Genomic DNA, 14,290 nt, shown 5'->3' on the forward strand with positions numbered 1-14,290 from the left:
CATATATATGGGTCTTGTGTTTGTATCGATTCAGCCAATCTATATCTTTTGGTTGGAGCATTTAATCCATTTACATTTAAGGTAATTATCGATATGTATGTTCCAATTACCATTTTCTTAAATTGTTTTTGGTTTATTATTGTAGGTCTTTTCCTTCTCTTCTGTTTCCTGCCTAGAGAAGTTCCTTTAGCATTTGTTGTAAAGCTGGTTTGGTGGTGCTGAATTCTCTTAGCTTTTGCTTGTCTGTAAAGGTTTTAATTTCTCCATTGAGTCTGAATGAGATCCTTGCTGGGTAATCTTGGTTGAAGGTTTTTCTCCTTCATCACTTTTACTATGCCCTGCCACTCCCTTCTAGCTTGCAGAGTTTCTGCTGAAAGACCAGCTGTTAACCTTATGGGGATTCCCTTGTTTTATTTGTTGTTTTTTCCTTCCTGCTTTTAATATTTTTTTCTCTGATTTTAATTTTTGATAGTTTGATTAATATTTGCCTTGGTATGTTTCTCCTTGGATTTATCCTGTATGGGACTCTCTGCACTTCCTGGACTTCATTAACTATTTTCTTTCCCATATTAGGGAAGTTTTCAATTATCATCTGTTCAAATATTTTCTCAGTCCCTTTCTTTTTCTCTTCTTCTTCTGAGACCCCTATAATTCGAATGTTGGTGTGTTTAATGTTTTCCCAGAGGTCTCTGAGACTGTCCTCAATTCTTTTTATTCTTTATTCTGCTCTGCAGTAGTTATTTCCACTATTTTATCTTCCAGGTCACTTATCCGTTTTTCTGCCTCAGTTATTCTTCTACTGATCCCTTCTAGAGAATTTTTGATTTCATTTATTGTTTTGTTCATCAGTGTTTGTTTACTCTTTTGTTCTTCAAGGTCCTTGTTAAATGTTTCTTTTATTTTCTCCATTCTATTTCCAAGATTTTGGATCATCTTTACTATCATTATTCTGAATTCTTTTTCAGGTAGACTGCCTATTTCCTCTTCATTTGTTAGGTCTGGTGGGTTTTTGCCTTGCTCCTTCATCTGCTGTGTGTTTCTCTGTCTTCTCATTTTGCTTAACTTACTGTGTTTGGCATCTTTTTTTGGCAGACTGCAGGTTTGCAGTTTGTGTTGTTTTTGGTATCTGTCCCCAGTGGCTAAGTTTGGTTCAGTGTGTTGTGTAGGCTTCCTGGTGGAGGGGATTAGTGCCTGTGTTCTGGTGGATGAGGCTGGATCTTGTCTTTCTGGTGGGTATGTCCAAGCCTGGTGGTGTGTTTTGGGGTGTCAGTTGCCTTATCATGATTTTAGGCAGCCTCTGTGCTATGGATGGGGTTGTGTTCCCAGGTGTTTGGCATAGGGTGTCCAGCACTGTAACTTGTTCGTCGTTGAGTGGAGCTGGGTCTTGGCATTGAGATGGAGATCTCTGGGAGATTTTCACCATTTGATATTACGTGGAGCTGGGAGGTCTCTTGTGGATCAGTGTCCTGAACTTGGATCTCCCACCTCAGTGGCACAGCCCTGATGGCTGGCTGGAGCACCAACAGCCTGTCCTCCACACGGCTCAGAATAAAAGGGAGAAAAGAAGAAGGAAAGAAAGAAAGAAAAAGAAAGAAAGAAGAAGATAAAATAAAGTAAAATAAAAGTTATTAAAATAAAAAAATAACGAATAATTACTAAGAAAAACTTTTTTAATAAAAAATAAACCAGACAGAACCCTAGCACAAATGGTAAAAGCAAAGCTATACAGACAAAATCACACACAGAAGCATACACATACACACTCACAAAAGGAGAAAAAGTGAAAAAAATATATATATTGTTGCTCCCAAAGTCCAGCTCCTCAATTTGGGATGATTTGTTGTCTACTCAGGTATTCCACAGATTCAGGGTACATCAAGTTGATTGTGTAGATTTAATCCACTGCTCCTGAGGCTGCTGGGAGAAATTTCCCTTTCTCTTCTTTCTTCACACAGCTCCTGGGGTTCAGCTTTGGATTTGGATCTGCCTTTGCATGTAGGTCGCCTGAGGGCATCTATTCTTCACTCAGACAGGACGGTGTTAAAGAAGCAGCAGCTTTGGGGGCTCTGGCTCCCTCGGGCTGGGGAGAGGGAAGCTGCCCCTGGAGCACGGGACCCTGGCAGTGGCAGGCTGCACAGGCTCCTGGGAGGGATGGTGTGGATAGTGACCTGTACTTGCAAACAGGCTTCTTATTTGCTGCAGCAGCAGCCTTAGCATCTCATGCCCGTCTCTGGGGTCCATGCTGATATCCCCAGCTCACGCCCGTCTCTGGAGCTCCTTTAAGTAGTGCTCTTAATCCCCTCTCCTCCCATACCAGGAAACAAAGAGGCAAGAAAATGTCTCTTGTCTTTTCGGCAGCTCCAGACTTTATCCTGGACTCCCTCCCAGCTAGCTGTGGTGCACTAGCCCCCTTCAGACTGTGTTCATGCAGCCAACCCCAGTCCTCTCCCTGGGAACCGACCGAAGCCCGAGCGTCAGCTCCCAGCCCCTACCCATCCCGGCAGGTGAGCAGACAGGCCTCTTGGGCTGGTGAATGCTGGTTGGCACCACTCCTCTTTGTAGGAATCTCTCCGCTTTGCCCTCCACAACCCCTGCTGCTGCGCTCTCCCCGTGGCTCTGAAGCCACCCGCAGTCTCTGCCCGCAAAGGGGCTTCCTAGTGTGTGGAAACCTTTCCTCCTTCACAGCTTCCTCTCACTGGTGCAGGTCCTGTCCCTATTTTGTCTCTGTTTTTTCTTTTTTCTTTTGCCCTACCCAGGTATGTGGGGAGTTTCTTGCCTTTTCGGAGGTCTGAGGTCTTCTGCCAGCATTCAGTAGGTGTTCTGTAGGAGTTGTTCCACATGTAGATGTATTTCTAATGTATTTGTGGGTAGGAAGGTGATCTCCACATCTTACTCTTCCACCATCTTGAAGCTCCTCTTCTGGGCACAAGTTTTTTGTTTTGGTTTTTGGTTTTTTTTGGTACGTGGGCTTCTCACTGTTGTGGCCTCTCCCGTTGCGGAGCACAGGCTCCAGACGCACAGGCTCAGCGGCCATGGTTCATGGGCCCAGCCGTTCCATGACATGTGGGATCTTCCTGGACCAGGGCACGAACCCGTGTCCCCTGCATCGGCAGGCGGACTCTCAACCACTGCGCCACCAGGGAACAGGCACAAGTTTTAATCACATTAATTTGTTCTTTTAGAATGAACATAGACTTCTTAAATTTCTACGTCCATGCCCTTCTGATAAAAGAATAATACTTATTGAAAAAATTGTGTGAAATATTATGAGGTTCATTATAATTTTTCAGTTTTCATAATGTTCTTATACTCAATAAGTGGAACTAAATGTTTTGAAAATGTATTTCAAACACTACTAAATAAATAAATATCCCCATAGGTTGTCATTTATTACTTTCTCAAGTGTTTGTTTATACTGCTATAAATTAAATAAAATCTTTCAATAATCAACAAATAACCAAAAGAACATTGCTTCTATCAAAAATAATGAATAAAAATTTATAGGTAAACTGAAAAACTTTTATTCAAATAGATTTCTTTAAATCTCTACAACTCATAAAAATTTTGCTGGAATTTGGTGTACTTATATCTCTTTCAGGCTTACTCCAGTTGTGATGCGTTCTATTAATGCTTTCTCCACAACATTTTTCTTCAATTATTCCCTTTTTTTTTGACATTTTCAACCTCTTTTTAAAAAATTAAAACTAATTTCCCTCAGCTTAAAAATACATTATAGTATCATCTCACTTTTTTTTTAAGGCTTTCCATTAATCATATTGTCTACAGTTAAGACATTATGTTTCCTTTGTCCAAAATTTTCTCAGAAAAGTTTCTATACTTGGCAATCACGTATTAACCATTACAATTTCATATACACCCCTACAAGTTAGTGAAATTTCAAAGATGTAACAACCTCTTCACTATCAAAAAGACTTTCAAAATAGTTTTGTATAGTGCTACCTTTTATTGGCTCTTTAAAAACATTATTCTATTTTAAATCACTCTTTTCTCTTAAGTGGTAATAAACCATGTCTCTGTTTTTCCCCCTATGTCATTGGATCAATCTCTGTTTTCCTCATTATTTCCACTGCTTTCTATGCACAAAATGAGAATGCACTCTAAGGCTCTGTCCTTAGCTCTTAGACTTTATTGATCCCTACATTTTCGTGTGACAGTTTGGCTTCAACTATGAGCCCGAGCAAATGACTATTGGATTTACATCTTAGACCTAGAACACTATTTCTGAATTTTAGTTCTTCATTTCCAATGCCTGGCTGATATCTCAATATCAATATCTTGCCTCAAATAAACATGACCAAACTTAACTTTCTACCAAAACTCTTCAAATGCCACCATTTCTGTTAACTAGGTTATTTATTTCCCTGATTACTGATTCCCAAAGTTCAAAATGCCAGAGGAGTCTTTCTTCACTTATTCTTCTCCTATTGCATTCAATCAATTATTTAAAAAATCTTGCCAAATCTTTGTACTGGTCCTTTGTAATGTAATGTTGATTGTAGGACTAAGACCAAGACAGACCTGAAATCTCACCTTCATGACTGTCTAGATGTCTTATATTAGATAAGTTCCTAAACCCCACTATATTTAATTTTCTTCCATAAAATAAGAGTAATACCTTTCCAAATCAAAGGATATGATGAATAGATAAAACACTTTTCAGAAAGTCCTTCCCCATCCACCCTAGCTGAAGTATTAGCCTAAATCTCTACCCGTTTCATCTTATGTTACCATTTTATTTTATTTAGAAATTAACACTATCTGACATTCTATGGTTGACTGATTGACTGGTTTTTGCTTACAAGTTTATTCCCTATGTCTTTCCATTGGAGTTCATGAGAGCTGGACCTTTGTCAGTATTATTTACCACAGAATCCAAAATAATCCCTCTCACATATTAGGTGCTCAATACATATTTGGTAAAGGAATGAAGGAATAAAATACATGAAGTGCCTGCCACAATGGCTTTTAGAGTGTCTGTCCTCTACTTTATGCTGTCTTCTTTATTCTTTGCCACTGCTATCTTCCTGTATCAACCTTAATCACATCATTTCTGGCCTACAATAATTGGTCTCTCTGCCCTCATCTGTCTCCTAATCCCCATTAATCTGCTAGTAAAATCTGGATTAATCTCCTTTAAAAAAACTTTTTGTTTATAAAAACAAGTCATTCATAGACACCAACTATGACAGAATGTCTTTTAATTTCCTATTCAAACTACTTCAATAGATCTTCATAACATTCATTAAGAAGTCTAAACTCCTTAGTATATCATCCAAGATTCTTTTCAGTACTCCCCCCGCCCCGTCTCTAATTTCCAACTAATTCCTTATATAAAACTCAGTCATTTTGATTGTCCTTAAAAGGGTCATGTCTGTTCCTACCTTTGATTACACCATACCACACAACTAGAATACCTAAATGAAATTCTTCCTTTAGAGTCCTGGTTAAGATACCATACTTAAATACTGCCTTGTTTTATATTTCCCTATGTTTTTTAAACTATTATTATAGAATCATTAATATACTCATAATTTTTAAAGAATCATATGCAGCTATAAAAAGTCTTTCTAATCTCCAGCCTTCCCAGGTATAATCACTGTTTATTGTTTATATATCCTTTCAGATGTGATTAATATTCAAATGCTTTTAGATTTTTCATCAATATTCAATGTTTATATATGTATATATGTAGAATTATATATACTTACAACATATTATAAACACTGTTCTGAAACATACATCTTTACTTTCTGTATCACGTACCTGACTTGTCTAACAGAATTAACCACTGATTTTGCAGAATTAACCACTGATTTTGAATACTTACATGACTTATTTGCTCTAATATTCATATGACATGAAGCATGTTTTCTTCTATTTTTGTCTATCCATTTAAGTATTTTGTAACCTCCAACTAGATATCAAATTTCCCAAATACTTCTTTCAACATTTTAAAAGTCAACATACAATGGTGATTTGAACATGTAATGTCACCATATTAACTATTTAGAAATTGAATATTTTATCCTCTTCCATTAAAAATCCAAATAATAATCAAATGCCTGGAATTAAACATTAAAAAAAAAATAAACTCTTTCCTAATGGAATCATTCAAATATGGAAAAAAAAAAAAACAGATCCACTTTCAATTAAAAAACAAATATTCTGAGTCAACCAAAAACTTCTAAAACTAAGAAATGAGAATAGCAAAGTGGCAGAATATCAGATTAAATAAAATTTTAATTGTATTTCTATATGCTTATAAAAAACAATCCAAAATGAAATTAATAAATGATTCCATTCATAATATCACAAAAATAAATAAAATGCATAGAAATAATTTTTTTAAAAATTAAGTGAAAGACTTGTACACTGAAAACAACAAAACTGAGAGAATTAAAGAGTACTTAAAAATAAAATGACAGTTCATGTTCAAGGACAAGAATACTATTATAAAGATGGTAATTCTCCACAAATTGATCTATAAATTCAATGGAATACTTATCACTATCCCAGCAGGAATCATTGTAGAAACTGACAAGCTGATCCTAAAATTCATTTGTAAATGCAAGGAACCCTGAATAGCCAAAGCAATATTGAAAAAGAAGAGCAAAGTTGGAGAACTCACACTTTCCTATTTTGAAACTTAACACAAAGCTATAGTAATCAAGACTGTGTACTACTGCCATAAGGACAGCTATATAGACCACTGGAATATAACTGAGAGTCTAGAAATAAATGCTTCCATTTATGGCCAACTGATCTTCAACAAAAAATATCAAGGCAATTCACTGGGGGAATGGGGCTGGTATAATTGAATATCCACATGCAAAAAATGAACTTAGACTCTCACTTCACACCATGTAAAAAAATTCATTCAAGATCAAAAATAGATATAAATTTCAGAGATATAATTATTAAAATTTTAGAACATAAAAGAAAATTTTTTAGCCCTGAATTAGGCAGAGTTCTTAGATATAACACCAAAAGCATGATCCATAAAACAAAAAATTCTAAATTGGACTTCATAAAACTCAAAACTTTTTGCTTCAAAAAAGACCATTAAGAAAATGAAAAGACAAGCTAGGAGAAAATATTTGCAATTCTTCTATCTGATAGAGGACTTATACCCAGATATCTGCTGTTACAAATCAATAATGAGACAAACATCCACTTTAAAAATGGGCAAAAAATTTGTATAGACATTGGACCAAAGATATATACATAGTTAATAAGCAGATGAAAAGATGCTTATCAACATCATTACTTTTTAGAGATATACAAATTAAAACCATTGTGAAATACCCTTTACAAATGTCTATAGTACAAAAGACAGAAAATACTGTTTGCAAGAACATACAGAAAATGGAACCTTCATGCATCAGTGGTTTACACTTTTTAGAAAACAATTCAGTTTCTTAAAAAGTTAAACATAAACTTACCATACGTCCCAGCAACTGCACTCCTAAGTATCTACCCAAAGAAAATGAAAATATATGTCTACACAAAGACATGTAAGTAGGTGTTTACAGCAGCATTTTCATAATAACAAAAACTAGAAATAATCCAAATGTCCATTGGTGAATGAACAAAGAAAATGTAATATATTCACATAATGGAATAATACTCAGCAATCAAAAGGAACAAACTACTGATACATGCTACAACATGAATAAGGCTCAAACACACCACCCTAGGTGAAAGAAGGCAGGTGACAAAGATTACATATTCTATGATTCCATTTTTATAAAATGTTTAGAAAAACAAATTAATAGAGACAGAAAACAGATCAATGGTTACCTAGGACCAAGTTGGGAGTGGGGATTAACTGCAGATGGGAAGGAAGGAAACTGGTGGAGTGGTGGGAATTTCTAACACTGGATTGTGAAGATAGTTATACAGCACTGTTAGTTTACCAAGATTATGGAATCATACAGGTAAGATGGGTGAAGTTTACAGTATGTAAGCTATACCTCCTTAAAGCTATTGAAACATAATGGAGACCCAAAAAAGTCAAATATTTGTTTCTCTACAATTTGATAATCTTAAACTCAATAATTTTTAGCAGTAGGCATATAAGCTTTTATAATTTTTTAGTTATAAGACATTCCTAATATATTCACTAGTTTACTATATTTTATGTAAATGATAAAAAATACTGGTTTATATATTTTAGGTAAAGAATTTAGAAGCTAAAATTTTACTTCTATACATTTATTTAAAATGAAACCGTAATGAAGCCAATTACCTTTTTCAAAGCAGGGCAGAAATTAAAGAAAAGTCGGTGGTTATATGTTTTGAATCTTTCAGGAAGATGCCAGCTCTGAATTATTTCTTCATCAGAAATCACATGATGATCCAGTGCTTTGAGAGCCCATATACTGTTGACAAGAACATGTCTATATCCTTTTTTAAGGCTTACTGGACAATCAAACATAGTGAGAGCAATGAGGCTTGGACAAGCAGATAACATACATACATTCTTTAACTTTGCAAGCCCATTGTCATGTAGATAGAGAAGTTTTAGGTTCTTCAATCTACTCCAAAATCTGGTATCTGGTAGACTCTTGATCTGAAATATCATTAATAATAATATGTTAAATACAAATATAAATTTTCCATGAATTACATTGAAAAAGGAAAAATATTAAACATCTTCTATAGTTCAATATTTTCCCAAATAGCAAATTTCTCATTAGTAAGCAAAAACAGAATTTCTAATTACCCAAATGATGACTGGGGTAAAGCAAAATACACTAGGTGTCTGTAATTACTAGTGTAATTAAATAAACAAACATATATACTCCATTCAATAAAAGTCCCTTTGTAATAAGCAAACTCTTTAAACTTTTATAAAATACTTTCCTTACATGAAAAACTTAAGGGGGTCAAATCAATCAATGTTATAGTGATACTCCACATTAACAAAATGAAGGATAAATATCATATGATCATCACAATAGATATAGAAAAAGTATTTGACAAAATTCAACATCCACAAAAGACAACCCTCAGAATGAGAGAAAATATTTGCAAATGAAGCAACTGACAAAGGATTAATTTCCAAAATTTACAAGCAGCTCATGCAGCTCAATAACAAAAAAACAAACAACCCCATCCAAAAATGGGCAGAAGACCTAAATAGACATTTCTCCAAAGAAGATATACAGACTGCCAACAAACACATGAAAGAATGTTCAACATCATTAATCATTAGAGAAATGCAAATAAAAACTACAATGAGGTACCATCTCACACCAGTCAGAATGGCCATCATCAAAAAATCTACAAACAATAAATGCTGGAGAGGGTGTGGAGAAAAAGGAACACTCTTGCACTGCTGGTGGGAATGTGAATTGGTTCAGCCACTGTGGAGAACAGTATGGAGGTTCCTTAAAAAACTACAAATAGAACTACCATATGACCCAGCAATCACACTACTGGGCATATACCCTGAGAAAACCAAAATTCAAAAAGAGTCATGTACCAAAATGTTCACTGCAGCTCTATTTACAATAGCCCGGAGATGGAAACAACCTAAGTGCCCATCATCGGATGAATGGATAAAGAAGATGTGGCACATATATACAATGGAATATTACTCAGCCATAAAAAGAAACGAAATTGAGCTATTTGTAATGAGGTGGATAGACCTAGAGTCTGTCATACAGAGTGAAGTAGGTCAGAAAGAGAAAGACAAATACCGTATGCTAACACATATATATATGGAATTTAAGAAAAAGAAAATGTCATGAAGAACCTAGGGGTAAGACAGGAATAAAGACACAGACCTACTGGAGAACGGACTTGAGGATATGGGGACGGGGAAGGGTGAGCTGTGACAGGGCGAGAGAGAGGCATGGATATATATACACTAACAAACGTAAAGTAGATAGCTAGTGGAAAGCAGCCACATGGCACAGGGATATCGGCTCGGTGCTTTGTGACCGCCTGGAGGGGTGGGATAGGGAGGGTGGGAGGGAGGGAGACGCAAGAGGGAAGAGATATGGGAGCATATGTATATGTATAACTGATTCACTTTGTTATAAAGCAGAAACTAAAACACCATTGTAAAGCAATTATACCTCAATAAATATGTTAAAAAAAATTCAACATCCATTTATGATTAAAACTCTCAACAAGCTGGGTATAGACGGACTCTACCTCAACATACTAAAGGCCATATCTGACAAGCTCACAGCTAACATCAGTCTCAGTGGTGAAAAGATAAAATATTTTCCTATAAGAGCAAGAGTAAGACAAGGATGCCCTCTCTCACCACTTTTATTCAGCATAGCACTGGAAGCTAGAAGTTCTAGACAGAGCAATTAGGCAAGAAGAAGGAACAAAAGGCAACCAAATTGGAAATGAAAAAGTAAAACTGTCACTTTCTGCAGATTACGTGATATACAGGCATACCTCAGAGATTTTGTGTGTTGAGTTCCAGGCTACTGCAATAAAGCAAATATTGCAATAAAGCAAGTCACAAAAATTTTTTGGTTTCCCACTGCATATTAAAGTTGTTTACACTATACAGTAATCTATTGTGTGCAATAGCATTATGTCTAAAAATACCAATGTACGTATCTTAAGTAAAAAATACTTTATTGCTAAAAAATGCTAGCCATCATCTGATAATGTGAGATTGCCACAGACCTTCAATTTGTAACAAATGCAGTATCAGTGAAGTACAATAAAATGATGCCCAAAAAATGCAGTACGCCTGTATATGGAAAACCCTAAATACTGCACAAAAAACTGTTAGAACTAATAAATAAAATCAGTAACATTTCAGAATACAAAATCAATACACAAAATTATGTTGACTTTCTACACATTAAGTATTAACTATCAGAAAGAGAAATTAATAAAACAATCCCACTCACAACTGCATCAAAAAGAATAAAATGCCTAGGAATATATTTAACCAAGGATGTGAAAGATATGTACACTGAAAACTATAAGACATATTGAAAAGAAATTGAAGAAGACATAAATAAATTGAAAGATACTCTGTGCTTGTGAATTGCAAGAACTAATATTGTTAAAACGTTGATACTACCCAAAGCAATCTACAGATTCAACACAAGCCATACCAAAATTTCAGTGGCATTTTTCACATAAATAGAACAAATAATCCTAACATTTGTATGAAATTACAGAATACCTCAAATAGGCAAAATGATCTTGAGAAAGAACAAAGCTGGAGCCCTCACACTTCCTGAATTCAAGGATATTACAAAGTTACAGTAAAAAAAAAAAAAAAAAACAGTATGGTACTGGCATTTAAAAAAAAACAAACAAACACATAGGTCAATGGAACAGAAAGATAGCCCAGAAATAAACCAACACATATATGTTCAATTGATTTACAAAAAAAGAAACAAGAATATACAAGGGAAAAGAAGAGTCTTGTCAATAAATTGTGTTGGGAAAACTGGACAGACACTTGTGAAAGAATGAAACTTGACCACTATCTTATGCTACACACAAAAATTAACTCGAAATGGATTAAAGACTTGAACACAAAATCTGAAACCATAAAACACCTAGAAGAAAACATTGGTGGTAAGCTCCTTGACATGGGTCTTGGCAATATTTTTTTTTGATTTGACACCAAAAGCAAAGGCTAAAAAAAACAAAGCTGAGCAAGGGAGATGATGTCAAACTAAAAAGCTTCTGCACAGTAAAGGAAACCATCAATGAAATGAAAAGGCAACTGGGACTTCCTTGGTGGTCCAGTGCTAAAGAATCCACCTTACAATGCAGGGCACGTGGGTTCGATCCCTGGCCAGGGAACTAAGATCCCACATGCTGCGGGGCAATTAAACCTGCATGGCACAAATACTGAGCTCGTGCACCTCAACTAGAGAGCTTATGTGCCACAAACTACAGGCCCACGTGCTCTGGAGCCCACATACCACAATGAAAGATCCCACATGCTCAACAAAGATCTCGTGTGCCGCAACCAAAGACCCAACACAGCCAAAACTAAATAAATCTTACCAAAAAAAAGGCAACCTACTGAATGGGGGAAAATATTTGCAAATCATATCTGAGAAGGGGCTAATATCCAAAATACATAAAGAATTCACACAATAGCAAAAACCCAAACGATCCAACTAAAAAATGGGAAGAGGATCTAAGTTAATGTTTTTCCAAAGAAGACATCCAATGGCCAACAGGTACATGAAAAGATACTCAACATCACCAATCATCAGGGAAATGCATATTAAAACCACAAATTCAATCACCTCACACCTATTAGAATAGCTATTACCAAAAAGACAAGAAATAACAAGTTGGCAAGGATGAGGAGAAAAGGGAACCATGTGCAGTGTTTGTGCAATTGTAAATTGGTGCAGCCACTATGAAAACAGCAAGGAGGTTCCTCAAAAAATGCAAAATAAAGGGCTTCCCTGGTGGCGCAGGGGTTGAGAGTCCACCTGCCGATGCAGGGGACACGGGTTCGTGCCCCGGTCCGGTAAGATCCCACATGCCACAGAGCGGGTAGGCCCTTGAGCCAAGGCCGCTGAGCCTGCGTGTCCGGAGCCTGTGCTCCGCAACGGGAGAGACCACAACAGCGTACCGCAATAAAAAAAAAAAAAAAAAAAAATTCAAAATAAAGCTTCCATATGATCCAGCAATTCTACCTCCAGGAATTTATTTCAAGGAAATGAAAACACCAGCTCAGAAAGACACATACATCCCCATGTTCACTGCACCATTATTTATAATAGCCAAGATGTGGAAGCAACCTAAGTGTCTATCTATAGATGAATAAGTAAAGAAAATCTTGTGTGTATACACAGTGGAGTACTGCTGACTCATAAAAAAAATGAAATCATGCCATTTGAAACAAAATGGTGGATGTTGAGAGCATTATGCAAAATGAAATAAGTCAGACAGAAAAAGACAAGTACCACATGATCTAACTCATGTGGAATTTAAAAAAGCAAACAAAACCAAACTCTTAGATACAGAGAACTCATTGGTGATTCAGAGACAGAGGGGGTGGGTGAAATGGTGAAGTTGCTGAAAAGATACAAATTTTCAGTTATAAAATAAATGAGTCCTGGGGATATAATATACAGCAGGGTGAGTACAGTTAATCATACTAGATTATATATTTGAAGGTTGCTAAGAAAGCAGATATTAAAAGTTCTCATCACAAGGAAAAAATTGTAACTCTTTGGTGATGGATGTTAACTTGACTTATTGTGATCATTTTGCAATATACACAAATATTGAACCATTATGTTTTATACCTGAAATTAATATAATACTATATGTCAATTATATATCATTAAAAAATTAAGAAGTCAAGAAGTAGCCTTAAGACTGTGGATTTAAGAAGTAAACCAAATCACATACTGTTGGTCTAGATATTTTAAATCAAAAATGTTTGCTTACACTTAAAATTTTTGTGCTTACATATATTTTTTATTTAGTTTTAAACTGTTTATATTTCACATATAAGACTACCTGGGAGAAATACTGTACATAGATAACGTAAGTGCTTATTAAATATCAACTTCATTTATATGCAGATAACTGAAATGGCTATTGCTTACGTGATTTCCATGGAGATCAAGTTTGACTAATTTTATACAACTCTGAAGTGGACGAATATCTGTAATAAAATTGTTTGAGACGATGCACACTCTAAGAGAGATACAAGATTGAAAACTTTCCATAGATTTTAAATGAAGGCCACTGAACTTCACAAAAACAAAATCTTTTTGATCTTCTATTATATTTTCATTATAGTGACTCCATTCTCTATGATTGGTTAGCTCTTCTGTGACTGTTCCATGAAACATCTAGGAAAAATGGGAAATTTTGAACGTTTTTTTTAACTTTCAAAAATAAATCTATATGAAAAAAATACTTTCTAATAGTGAGAATAAATGGGTAGAAAAGTTAAAATTTTTAAGAATATAATTTCCATAAAACCTTCTATCCCAAAGCATTTTAAATATATAACATGTATATAATTACAACTCAAAAATGTATCATTTCTCTCACCAATGAAATAATCAGTAAGAGGAAGAAAAACTTTCCTTTTCCTGAAATACTTAAAGAACATGAAATTCAGTGAAATAGCTGGGATAAAAACATCACTTCTAGGCAATACAACTAAAACAAACATAGAAAACTATACCCCTCAGACTTCCCTCGTGGTGCAGTGGTTAAGAATTTGTCTGACAATGCAGCAGACACAGGTTCGAACCCTGGTCTGGGAGGATCCCACATGCCACAGAGCAAC

General features: G+C 35.4%; 1 protein-coding gene across 1 annotated transcript in view; it reads right to left on the reverse strand.

The window, feature by feature from the left end:
• The window catches only part of LRRIQ3 (leucine rich repeats and IQ motif containing 3), a 187,855-nt gene extending 174,011 nt beyond the window's left edge, over nucleotides 1-13,844 (reverse strand). The window contains exons 1-2 of the mRNA XM_032653134.1: nucleotides 13,596-13,844; nucleotides 8,270-8,593 (exon numbers count right to left, since the gene is read on the reverse strand). Coding sequence (XP_032509025.1) covers nucleotides 8,270-8,593; nucleotides 13,596-13,844 — 573 coding nt within the window. The remainder of the gene's footprint in view (nucleotides 1-8,269; nucleotides 8,594-13,595) is intronic.
• Nucleotides 13,845-14,290: the final 446 nt, after the last annotated feature.

The sequence above is a fragment of the Phocoena sinus genome, chromosome 1 (assembly GCF_008692025.1).
Source record: "Phocoena sinus isolate mPhoSin1 chromosome 1, mPhoSin1.pri, whole genome shotgun sequence".
NCBI classification, from domain to species: Eukaryota; Metazoa; Chordata; class Mammalia; order Artiodactyla; family Phocoenidae; genus Phocoena; species Phocoena sinus.